General features: G+C 40.2%; 1 protein-coding gene across 1 annotated transcript in view; it reads right to left on the minus strand.

The window, feature by feature from the left end:
- The window catches only part of LOC109912277 (proteasome activator complex subunit 3), a 33,281-nt gene extending 19,491 nt beyond the window's left edge, over positions 1 to 13,790 (minus strand). Inside the window, exons 1-4 of the mRNA XM_020511676.2 lie at positions 13,680 to 13,790; positions 9,888 to 9,920; positions 1,515 to 1,577; positions 757 to 864 (exon numbers count right to left, since the gene is read on the minus strand). Coding sequence (XP_020367265.2) covers positions 757 to 864; positions 1,515 to 1,577; positions 9,888 to 9,920; positions 13,680 to 13,775 — 300 coding nt within the window. The 5' untranslated portion in view covers positions 13,776 to 13,790. The remainder of the gene's footprint in view (positions 1 to 756; positions 865 to 1,514; positions 1,578 to 9,887; positions 9,921 to 13,679) is intronic.
- Between the last annotated feature and the right edge of the window lie 8 nt (positions 13,791 to 13,798).

The raw sequence follows: 13,798 nt of genomic DNA on the forward strand, positions 1-13,798 counted from the left end.
CATGCAGCAGAATCCTTGTGCATCAGACTGTGTTATGTTGTTGCCACAATCTTAAAAATAAAACTTGTACAAAAAAAAACCATGGCATTTGTACTCTAAATTGTGTACCTCACAAGGACTTCTTTAATTTCTGAAAATGCTGATAATGAGGGGGAAATCATGAGATAGTTACCTCTTTGATTAAAGCATTATACACATCTCAATGCAAAGCGACCCTCTCATTCCAAACATATGCATTGTACTAAATGTGACAGGCAGCCAGCTTTTACATCCTAAGAGCAGTCAAACCCTAACAGATTTACACAAATGATACAGGATCCAAGCTGGACAATTTGTTATTTTGTTTTTTGTGATGTCTAAGTTACTATAATTCTCGGCCTCAGAAAGGAATCAGATTTCAAGTCTTTCTTCACATTATATCAGAAATACTAAAAGTTAATTCAAATTTGTCAGCTTTCAGTCAGAAAAGTCACATGACACCAGGTTATAGCCCAACAGGTTTATTTGAAATTACAAGCTTTCGGAGCGGAGCCCCTTTGACAGATGAAGTTTGAAAGCTTGTGATTTCAAATAAACCTATTGGACGATAACCTCGTGTCATGCGACTTCTGACTTTGTCGACCCCAGTCCAAAACCGGCACCTCCACATCAGGTCAGCTTTCAGGGTCAACTGCTCATCTCTTCAATTTGATTTGGTTCACAATGACAATAACTGTCCCAAGAGAGATCTTGCATATCCTCTTTTGAAATACTCACTGCGCTATCCAAACCATCATGGCTGTTGGTCAGCATTATAGGTTCTGGCACCGGCAAATTGAGGTCTGAATGAATAGTAGCCAAATCTGAAACGTTCAAGAGGGGTTCCTAGAAAGAATATATCTAGTGTTAGATACATTTACAAAAGTAAAACCCAAAAACAGTGCATCATGAAGCCAGTCAGTGCAAACACAGCAATAGTGCAATTTCCGAGAGATAAAGAAAATAAAATAATTTCCAATGTATTGGTTACAAACAATAATGAGATACTTCCAATAAAAATATCAAAAGATTTGACTCTCATTACTTAGCAAATGAAAGTGCCCATTATAATACTACCCATAAATAGAAAGACCTCCAAAATTTCTCTTTCAACACATTCAAGAATTAGTTATATTGTTTTGCACAACATTATTATTTGCCTAACACAATAATGAAAAGATATTGACAAAACTAACTGGAAATGCACAAGTCATACAGAGAAACCTGAACACAAAACTTGTCATTCTTGGATGGCAGTTATTGCAGATCTACACATCCCTGAACACTAGTTCTTTTCATTAAAATATTCATCTGTAACAAAGCAATAAATTTACAGATCCCTCATTTCCAGCAAGGAAGGCAGTTTAGAGCTTTCAGGTGTAGAATGTTGTCACCTTACGCCCAATCCACAAGCCTTTTGAGTATAGGCTCTGGGTTCGGTGAATTTATCCTAAGATCATCAACTTATTTATATCCAGTAAATGATTGAGTCTTACCTTTAGAAAACCATCTAGTTCCAATAACTTCTTTGGAAAGAAACTTGCAACCAAGTCTTCTGCCTGAAATGCAAGACATAAATGTAAATCAGAAGAATTTTACATGGAATTGACTGTTCCCATAAAAGCAGTACTACTTGCTGGATAACTAATGTATCACAAACCATAATGGCATATGGAAATTCTCACAGGAAAATTATTTATGGTGGAGGCATAATGGTAATGTCACAGAACTGGAGGATAATGCCTTTTGGCCACAGGCCGACGGTGAAATTTGAAATCAATAAAATCTGGAAATAAAAGTTGGCCTGAAGGTAACCACACAGCCACTGTTGAGTGTCATAAAAAAATCTTGTTTACTAATGTAGAATGTGCTGTCCCTACTTGGCCTAGTCTGCATGTAAATCCAGATTCAGCAATGTGGTTGACCTTAAAACTGTCCTCTGAAATTGCCTAGTAAGCCACTCAGTCGCATCAAACTGCTACGAAGTCTAAAGAAAGAAATGAAACTGACAGTGCTCCTGGCATGAACCTAGACACCGGAAACGACAAGTGCAAACACAGCCTTGTCAGTCCTGCACTGGCTTCCTTACCAACACCTGGGGACAAGTGCTAAAACTGGAAGAGCTATCTCAGACTAGATAAGCAACAGCCTGACAATCATACTCACAGGATCGTACCTTATGGACACAATTTCAGAGACCACCATCGTCATCCCTGGGTATGTACTGCCCCACGAGCGGGGTAGACTCGGTGGAGTCAGCAGCACAGTGGCATGCAGTCAGGAAGAAATTGCCCCGAGTGGTCAACATAGCCTCTGGACATCAGGAAACTTAATGGCATCAGGTCAGAAATGAGCAAGGAAACTCCTGCTGATTAACATCTACCACCCACACTGAGCTGACAAAATCAGAAATTGTTGAACACACTTGGAGGATGAACTGAGGGTGGAAAGAGCGCAGAATGTACTCTTGGTGGTGGACTTCAATGTCCATCACGAGTGGTTCAATAGCACTATTACTGACTGAGGTGGTCAAGTCCTAAACAATACAGCTGCTAGAGTGGATCAGCAGAAAGTTGTGAGGTAACCAATGAGGCAAAAATCTACTCAACCACACCCTCACCAAACTACCTTCCACAGATGTGTCTGAAGAGTGACCACTTTACAGTCCTTGTAGAGACAAAAGTCCCATCTTCACATTGAAGATACCCTCCATTATTCTGAGAAGCACTACCACTATTTAAATACGAGAGACTTCAAACAGATCCAGTAACTCAAAACTGGGCATCCATGAGATGTTTTGGGCCATCAGCACCAGATTTCTACACATCTATAATCTCTTATGGCCATGCATATCCATTACCGTTACTATCAAACCAGGAAATCAGCTGCAGCTGAAGTGCATGCAGGACAAGCACCAGGCGTACCTAAAAGTGCAGTGTCAAGCCAGTGGAGTTACAATTCAGGACTACTTGTATGCAAAACAATTTGGAAGCAACATGTAACAGATAGATCAAAGTTCTGTAGCTGTGTCCGTCATGAATGATGGTGGTTTGGACAATTCAACAACTACAACCACAAATGTCTCTAGTTTCAACAACAGGAAGCTTAGCACATCAGTGCAAAAGACATTGAAGTATTTGCATCCAGCTTCAACCAGAAGTGCCAAATTGATGATCCATGTTGGCTTCCTCCTCAAGTCCCTAGCATCACAAATGTCAGATTTCAACCAATTTAATTCATTCCATATAACAAAGAAACAGTTGTATGTGCTAGACGCTACAAAGGCTTTAGGCCTCGGGAACAGTCCTGCAATAGTACTAATGGCTTGTGCTCCAGAATTAGTTGCACCCCTTGTTAAGTTGCCCCAGTACAGCTACAACACTGACATCTACCCAACAATGTGGAAAATTGACTTGTTATGCCACATGCACAAAAAGCAAAACAAATCCAACCCAGCAATTACCATCCCATCAGTCTAATCTCCACCATCAGAGGTAATGAAATGGTATTGAGTGTTATCAAATAGCACTTGGAAAAGAACAACCTGCTCACTGACTCTCAGCTTGGGTTCTGCCAGGGCCATTGGCCAGCCTTGGACCTCATTACAGCCTTGCTTGAAACATAGACAAGAGAGCTGAACTCCAGAACAGAGGGTGAGGTGAGAATGAATGCCCTTGGTGCCAAAACAGCATTTGGCATGGGGTAACAAGGCGCCTGAGCAAAACTCGTGTCAATGGGAATCAGGGGGATATGGAATCATAGCTAGCACAGAGGATGGTTGTGGTTGCTCGTGGTCAATGATCTCAGCCACAGGACATCATTGTAGCAGATCATTAAGGTAGTGTCCTCAGCCCATCCAACTTCAATGGCATCAATGACCTTTCCTCTATCATAAGGTGGGAGGTTCATTGATGATTATGCAATGTTTAGCAACAGTCGCAACACATCAGAACCAAGCGCATGCATTAGTTGGGAAAGTCTGAAGCCTTAATTTATACAAACCCGATTTAGCCTAATTTAGGTTGTAACGAGCATTAAGTAGAAATCTACAGTTCAAATTCTATAGGTGCTATTCTTAAGCAGGGTTTCTTATTCAAGGCTTGCAGGGAAAGAGATGATTAATTGAATATCAATTGAAATTGGATCATCATTAAGGTACTCAGGCAGATCACTATTGTTGGGAGCATATACAAGTTGCCAATGTCATGTGACTTAGTCCTTAAGTGCAACTTGCAATAGAGTGCCGGTGTTGAGTACTCTAAGGTCAGCAGAGGAGAAACAGAGGTGTTTGGTTGCTCTTGCTTAAACAAAACAACTGTTTGCATGTATGTCTAGTCTTTAAAGTAAAGATTTTAGTTGATGTTTAGGTCTTAAATATTTTTCTCTTTTTCTTAAAAGTAGCTTGTTAGGTCTACGATTGATTCTGACACAAAGAATTACAATAAAGGGTAAACAGCAGGAATACTAGAATGATTAGCTAATAAATGAAATAAAACATGATAGAAATGGCAGATCAGGTTATAATTTGCTGCTACTTCAGCATGTGGAGCTGTTGGACTCCAAGGTGTTTCAGAGTAAACACATCTGTAGCAAGTGTTTGCAGCTTGAACTACTTTGGTTCTAAGCTGAGGAGCTGAAGTCTGAGCTACAAGACATTGCAGCACCTCAGGGAGGGGGCACATTACATGGACATTTTGTTCCAGGAGGTGGTCACACCCGAGACTAGGTCATTCAAATATGGTCTGCGATCAGGAACAACAGCATGTGACCACAGATGAGGCAGGTATGGGAAATTATTTGAGATGTCTTGTTCCCTGTAATTATCCATCAGTTATTAAGTTCTTGCAAGTTGCGTGGATGAGACTGTGATACACAGAGGATGAGTGAGCTGACCAAGGCATCATGATACATGGAGTTATTTAAAGTAAGGGGAGATAATAGTAAAGCTACAGTGGTAATAACAGTATAATCATGTGGGGGAACAAAGGATTAGAGACATAGAGATACTGCTCACTGTAGCCACAAGTGAGCTATGGCTGTGCCTGGAGCCAGGTTTAAGGACATCCTCAGGGCTGGAGAGGAACTTGGAGTGGGAAAGGAGGGATCCAGTTGTTGTCATCCACATTGGTACCAACGACATTGACAGACCTAACAAGGAAGTTCTGTGTTAGGAACCAAATTAGAAAGCAAATCTTCAAGGTAATAATCTGGGATTACTACCTGAGCCACGGACAAATCAGCAAAGGGTAAATAAAAGCATGTATTTAAACGTGTGGCTCAAACTGGTATAGGAAGAATAGGTTTCCATTCATAGGGCATTAGTTCTAGGGTAGAAGGAAACTATGCAGAAAGGCCAGGCTACACATCAATTGTGCTAGGACTGGTGTCCTAGTGAGCAGAATAATTAGGCCTGTAGAGTGGGTTTTAATCTATTTGGATGTTGGGGTGAGGTTTGTTCAGAAGAGAGAATATGTAGGCATACTAAGCAAAATGAGACAGTAGCATTGCAGAACAGCTTCTTAGATAACGATACCGAGAGTGAAATAGGAACAAATGGGAGCGTGGAAACATTTAAATAAAAAGCTGCAAATATTGTAATTGTACAAGCACCACTAACTTAACACAATAGTTTACAATTAATGGTATGAAGTCAGTTCTGCTTTTTATACCCATTCAGCCCCTCTACCCACCCAAGAACCTTGAATTTGATCACTTCCACAAGGACCTACCCGTAAGATATGCCACAGTCCATAGGAATTCACATTATTTCTCATCCATGTAACCATACAAGGTTAAGTTTTTTTTTTGGGGATTTCTTCATCATCAACATTTTGATTGAGTGACTCTGGGGCCAAAACAAATGTACTATCGCCAAGTTCGCAGATGAAATAAAAATAAGTGGGAAGGCTAGTTGCAAGGATGGTAGAGTCTATAGAGGGATAAATAAAGGTTAAGAAAAGTGAATAAAATCTTAGCAGATGGAATGGAATATAGGGAATCGTGGGGTTATGTACTTTGGCAGGAAGGATAGAGAAGCTGAATAGTTTTAAAATAGTTTTTAAATAGAGAAAGCTGTCAGAAAGTTATGAAACAGAGGGGTTTGGGAGTCCTTGACCATGAATCACAAAGCTAGCTTCCAAGTTCAGCTGGTAAGAGACAAATGTAATGATTGTCTTTATTTCAAAAGGAATGGAATTATAAAAGTAGGGAAGTTTTGCTAAAACAATACAAGTCAGACCACAGCTGGTATACTGCAAACAATTCTTGAGCACTTATCGAAGGAAAGCTAGATTGGTATTGGAGGTAGTCAAGAGGAGATTCATTAGGCTAATACCAGGTTTGGAGGGACTCTCTTACAAGGAGAGATGGAGTAGCTTGGACCTGTACTTGCTGGAATATAGAAGACTGAGAGGCAATCTTATTGAAACACACAAGACTCTTAGCAGATTTAAAGTGGTAGATGCAGAAAGTTGTTTTGCCTTGTTGGAGAGCCTAGAACTAGAGGGCATGATCTCAGAATAAGGAGTTGCACATTTAAGATCGATCAGGAGGGTAATGAATCTGTGGAATACTTTACCAAAGAAGGCTACCGAGGCTGGGCCATCAAGCATATTTAAGGCTGAGATAGACAGGTTTTTAATCAGTAAGGGAAGCAAATATTATAGGGAAAAGGCAAGGAAGTGGAGTCGACGATTATCAGCAACAATCTCACCAAATGAGGAGCAGATTTCACAACCTGCAGATCAGACTTTGGATCCTGCTTCTCCTGGTTTTGGTTGCTGGTAAATGTCAAACTGCCTTCTCTCAGCCGCCAAGCTAATTTTGTTGACTGCTCTTTGTCTCGAAGCTCTGAGATGAACACTGTAGTGGTCTTTTTCTAGCTGCAAATTCTTCCAGCTACATTTTCCTCTAGCTTCAACTGAGACTCAACCACATTCTGCACCCTGAACATTAAAGTTAGTAGATCCTATCCTTCTAGAGAACTGTAAACAGTAAACAGCTCCTTGTGGGACAGCATAACAAAAATCCCAAGGCCAATGGAAACTTACCAAAATGTCATTATAAGGGATGATAATGCATTCATGCTGCAGTGCACATTGGCCTTTACTACGCTAGTGCACTCTCCATGTTCCATTGACACCTGGACTTGGGCATAAACATGGAAAGGACACACACAGTCTAGTGCTATGACCTCCTTCACTGCCCACTGCATGGACCTATTGATGTTCACTTTGACCAGACTAAGGAGCAGGCCCACGATCCGTCTTCTGATCTGCCAAAACCTAATGTACATTGGGTGCGCACTGATAAGGAGCAGTGGGCTGAAGTGCAACCAAAAATTTAAGCTACCTCTTTAAAAAGGGTTACAAAATAAAACATTCAGAATACATATAAAAACAGTCTGGCACGCAGCACTTAAATGTGTCTTGCATGGCACTGCTGCATGCAACATTCTTCATCCCAGGCTCCTGTTGGAAAGAGGAAGGAGCCTCCTTATAAGAGACCCCTCCATTGGGTATTGCCACTTCCAGGAGTAGAACATTATACCAAGGCATGTCCGCATGGCAAACAGAAAATTCCTCCATGCCCATTTGAATGGATTTCCTCAGGAGGGCTCAATTGTGGAGTACTGAAACCCAAAGGAGAAATTAGTATTTTCTATACTTCAAGTGAAGTCCCGACTAATAATCATCTCCTGTCAGTCCAGAGATACTGCATACACGAAAACAATACTGCAACAGTCTCCTTTCTGAAAAGGCACACTGATAACTTAAACAAAAGAAACTTCTACCACCGCAATTTTTCTTTCCTTTTGTTCAGCCCATCTTTATAGTATGTCTTGGGATGGTCCAATCAAAATGTAAACAAATTATATAACATTAAACATAATTCTTTGATTCTATAACCAGCATTAATATTTGATATTTCTTATGGAGGTAATTACCATCTCTCCAGACTCGATGTCCATGAAGAAACTCCTAAGTTTAAAAAAGCTGCTTTCAGCTTCATTCATTGGATTAAGAGGTCTTCTGGATCCATTACATGTCAAGACAGAAGACCACCGTCTATCGCAGCCATAACTCTCTGACCTTGCTAGATAAGTACAAGTTACCTTTCAAGTGTAATAAGGCTAGGCTTGTTTCAGTTGCATTCATTCAAGATGCATACATATTTCTTAACCAGTAGTTTCCAATTATCCTTCAGTTAACATTTTAAACTTTAATCTAAAATTTCTAATCCTGAAACGTTTTCTAAAACTCGTGAATCACAAACAAGATTTTCAGAACGTAAACAGAAAATTCAAGCCATAATAGAGCAACAGAATAAATATTACTTTATTCTTATACAAGTCTTACTTACCTCCTCCAAGGTTTAGTGTGAACAATGACACTGCAGTCATTTACATACTATAGATCACGTGTGTCTATAGTGTTTAGTTTTGGAACGAAGATGAATGAGGTTCCACCTCCAATATATGTTGAAAGAGAAATCTCAGAATATATTGAACGCTTATCAGAATGACACAGTCACCTCTCTCAAAAGGCCACAAGGTGATCCAACACTGGATCAACTGTGCCAACTCAACCATCTTCAAACTACAGCAACAAAGGTTCGACCGCAAAGACCTCTTCAAATCAAACAAAAATCTTGGAGTGCGGGTGATTGTTGTTAGAAGATCTGGACTTTGTCTAATAGATACACAAGAGTGCTAGAGAAATTCCATCAGCAATAACTCTTATCGCATTCTCCAGATTCAGTGGGAGGTCTCTCAAACAAAAGCCACTTTCTTTCTTGAGGACAGTTCTACAAGCACTGAGGCAAAACTCCTGTAAAGTTAACTATGAGGGAGACAAACACAAGTGTTCAGACTGTCAAATACGGTCTCTCTACCAGGTCATTTTCACAACTCGTCTGGCTAGCCTTCCAGAGAATGATGAAAACGCTACAGATGCACACAAACTCTCCTTGAAGCACAACAGCGTTGACATTAATGACAATAATGTTAAGGCAAAGCTGCAGCTGAGGAAAGAAAAAAGTAAATCCTGCACGTTGAATGCTACTAACTCACGGGTCATTCTATCCCATATGCCCAGACACCTGCCAGTCGAGAATCTGCCAGAAACATATGACAGTGGTTGGGAAGAAAATTTTACCCGCAGATGCAAAGGATGAGTCTCCTGCTTACAAGGACTCCAACACCTGGTCAGCTCCATTTTTAGGGGTATGATTGTGATTATCACCCACCGTCATCTTAGATCATGTACCATTGTGTGATTAGGCAGGCAGCCAAGTCTAGTACATCACCATTGCTGTTCTGTAATGGTCTGAAAGTAACTTAGCAGTCTTTGGACAAATCACCTGTTAACTTTCTGACATCTGCTGGGAGGTGTCCAGGATCGAGTTAGGATGTTCCATCAACACATTATCGAGATCAGGGACTGAGTAAAGGCTAGTGCATGAAGAAATCAGATTGATCTCCTGTATTTACCACCACAGGACGATATAACCACAGTGGCCAGCACTGTGATACTTACTTCTTCTCACCCAAATCAAGAGAACAGCATGAGGGACAGGGTCTGAAAACCTATACAATCCTCATCTATCCTACCATTGCCAAAAATTGACCCATGATCCCACTGGTAATACCATATTGCAATAAACTCAATTTGGGTTTCTATATGAAGTCAAACAGGAAGTCAATGAATAGCTGTATGCCTGTTTCCAATTAAAGGTTAAAGCAGGGCTCTGAAAGTTGATATTTTACTCCCAAGAGAAGCAAAGCCAGAGGGAAACCAAGTGAAATTACAAATAGCCATTTCACGTGCAACTTTTGTTTTCAACATTTTGTAAACCAAATTGCTACTTACTTCAGCGGTCATTCGCTCCCTGAAAGCATCCACCTAAAACAGAAAATAAAATCTATTTTGTGGCTAGTGTAATTTGAAAAACATGTCACAACAACACAACAATTTTCTAACAGGCTTTCTAGGCCCTATCTCAATCAATGTCAATCTTTCTTCAGATTTCAGTCATAGGAAAACGGCAACAAGATCATTTAGTCTCTAGAGCCTGCTCTGCAATTCAATTAGATCACATCTGCTCCATATACCCACCTTCTCTTCACATCCCTTATTACTTTTGGTTAACAAAAATATTGTACATCAATCTCACATCTGAAATTAACAATTGACTAATGTAACTTGCAAAACAGAGTTCCAACCTATCAGGTTTTGCACGTATAAGTCTTCTTTAACTTAACTCCTGAAATGCCCACCCTTAATTTTTGATTGTGCCCAAATCCCAGACACTATCTAAACAATGGAAAAACTTTCTTTGTCCTATTACCCATAATACCTTACAATTTTGATCAACTCATCCCTTAATTATTTGCAAATAAAAGGAACTCAACCCCATTTCCCTTGTAATTTAATCCTTGAGTCCACGGATCATTCTGATAAATCAAATGTTACACTCCCTCCCAGGTCAATGTGTCCTTCCTAAGAGCTAGCGTTTAGAACAGTTCACATTAGTCCAGGTGTGGTTTAATAGGAGTTTGTACATTGCAGCATAACCTTGCCCGCCTTGCAATGTAGGCTCTAGATATAAAATGCTGGCATTCCATCAGCCTTTTTGATTACTATCTGCACCTGTCCATGACATTTATGCTTGTACCTCAACCCCCCGTCGCCCAGAAAACTTTTTGGACTTCCAATATTTTTAACATTTTTAAAGGACAATTCTATCACTACTTCACCATTTAGAAAGTACTCTGCTTCTCATTATCCTTTTAGATCCAAAGTCTTTAACCTCAGATTTGCCTGCATTGAAATCCATTTGTCACAGTTTTGCTCGCTCAGCTAATTTATTAAAATCGATTTGATTTTGTTAGTCTCCTTACCCCAATTTATGAAAGAAATAAAACCCCGCATTAAAAACACACTGCCTTTACTAAAGATGCCAGCAGAAGGCGTACACCCATGAAAACTGCACTGAATGCTTAACTTGCTATATCCACATCTCATTGATGTGATTTCATCCTTAATCATTGTGGGAATGGCCCTCCTCCTACCATTTCCCCTTTCTTTCCTGTATACCTTATAATCTGTTATTTAGATATTAGCCTTTGCCTGGTCAATTTGACATTAATTCTTTTGGAACTTTGGGGATCTAACCGGGTGCGTTGCTCTTCTTTGTATAAGAATACTGTGGATGCTGGAAATTTGAAACAAACGCAACGAATTCTGGAGAAATTCAACAGGTCTGGCAGCATTTGTGGAGACAGAAACCAAATAAATGCTTCGAGTCAAGCATGACTCTCCTTCAGAACCTTTTGATTGTCGATATCTTTCAGAAGGGAGTTCAAGCATCCCACGAAATACAGCAATATTTTTGGATGAATCATTTTGATAATCACTGCAGTACATGCAGTACCTTAAAAAGGTACCCTTCTGAACAATTTAGCATACACGCTTTGTAAGAAGGATTCAGATGATTCTAGAGTAAACAAATGTAATATTGCTTAAAATATAGTAAATGCAACATCAAGTGTAATTAATGGATTAAAGTAATTTGTAGAGGCAGTGTTGAATGGATAAAATTGTGAATAGCAAAGACTTCTGCAAACTTGTACGTTGATCCTAACTTGGTTGTAAGGCTAACAATGGAATGACAGAATATTAGAAGTGAAAAAAGTTTGAGTTCGACAAGAACCAAATACAACATTTAAAAGACAGATTGTAAATGTAAAACATTCAATATTACAAACAGATGACAGTACATTATGGGACTGAATTTAATTTTTTTTGTTTTATAATATCCTGTGATGGATTAGCTCTTTGAACATTGACTTAGGATCTGAACTTTATCACAAAACCCAAATATAGAACCATCAGCATTTAAGCATGGTAGAAAAGGTACAAAAGGTACAAAAGGTAGAAAAGGTCATAATTCATATAAATATTTAAACAAGATAAATGGAAGTCTAAATATTTTTCAGTAGATTAGAAAATTTAAGCAATTTAACACAAATTTGTCTGGATTTATTATGCCAGAATTCTTGAAAAAACGCCAAGACTTCAAAACGGTGGGGATTGGGAATGGCGGCTGAGGAAAAACCACTATCAGTGATGACCTGCCCTACACACAGCCGTCTTCTGGCCATGAATAACCTCTTGATGCATTTCTCATCAGCTGTTTACTTTTAAAAATGCTTAAAAAAAAACAAGAAGTTGTATTATTGTTATGTGATTCTACAGGTTGAAAGTACACGAGAACAATTTAGTACATTATAGATATTTTTAATCAACATATTTCACTATGTTATTATACACATCTGAAGTCAATGGGACTTGAGCCTAGGCTTCCTGGCCCAGAGGCGAGGACACTACCATTGTACCACAAGAGTCCCCAATTAGGTATATATACATTTATGCCACATAATCAGACATATTTGCAGTTAACAGTCTTCGAAAGTACAGAATTGTTCTGAGTGTTTATGTTCATAGAATCTCTTCCAGCCCTATTTTTATCTAAGCCATTAAGTATTTCCTTCTGTCTTTCAGTAATAAGTTTCATGTTCTGATGACTTTATGGATGAACAATCTTCTGAATTCTTCATTAGATTTATTAGTGATTAACTGGTCCTCTAGCTTTAGACCTCCCCAACTGCCTTACAACCTTCATCCTCAATTTATGCACTTGCCTTATCTTATTCTATGTTCTGGCCACTGCATCACATCTACATTTCAACATGCATCCTCTAGTCTTTCAAATCTTAGCTCTCACATCAACAGGCACTAGAGTCATTAACCACAGTACCACTTCATTTCCCAGTTCACAAATATAGGGCTAAAATGTCCACAGTGGTCAACTGCATCTCAACTCAAAATAGGAGAGTCTATTGAATGTATTATTTAAGAGTTACGTTTTGAGGAGACTCCAGATGAAGTGGGGAGATAGAATAAAGGTGTTGTGCAATTGCTAGTTTCAGCACAAAGGAAAGATAAATGTTCTGTCCCCCACCTTCCCAAAGCAGCCATACTTTTAAAAAGCTTGTGCCCTATAGTATCAGATTTAGTTCCATGAACAGGTGCCTGGTTAGCAATGAAGAGCTTGCTTGGGGGAGCGGAGGGGAAAGAGAGACACAGCAAACATTAACAGCGGTATGGACTCTGTCCAGAGGCTGCCAGAACTCCTGAATATCTCCAGCACTGTTTTTGTTTAGAAAAGAAGTACATTCTATTCGCAGCAAGACACAACGCGTGCTGCTATTCTGAGTCAATGCGAAAGCCACAACGTCTGAGCTGAAAGCAGGCAGCCCCCAAACAGCAGGCCGCCCTGAGTCACATGTAGGGCTTTCTCAGACCTGGCGGGGGGGGGGGGGAGGCTCGGGGATGCAGGCCGGCGGATGGATTGCTGGGGTTGGTAGGAACCGGGCGAGTTAAAACCCTAAACCTGCCCCGGGGCGGTAGGGTGGAATTAGGAGGTGAAGCCGTGGTCTAAAGCCTGTTTCGGAAACAACGGATGGGGTTTGTGCTTTTTGTGTGGATGGGTGAGAGGGGTAAGAAATGGGTAAAAGAAGGGGAGAGTGTAGAGGGAAAGGTTTAAGCCGCCGGGTAAGAAGCAGGCGGGAATAACGCCGGTTCTGGGCCGGCCCCTACCTTGGTCCTGAGCGCATTGTCCAGCTTCAACAAGCCCGACATGTTGCAAAGAGGCAGCGCGAGCCCGGCGCCTGACGTCAGGCGCCGCCCGCCCATTGGCTGCCTTCATGTAGCAAAGC

This window comes from Rhincodon typus, chromosome 30 (assembly GCF_021869965.1).
Source record: "Rhincodon typus isolate 14 chromosome 30, sRhiTyp1.1, whole genome shotgun sequence".
Taxonomy (NCBI): Eukaryota; Metazoa; Chordata; class Chondrichthyes; order Orectolobiformes; family Rhincodontidae; genus Rhincodon; species Rhincodon typus.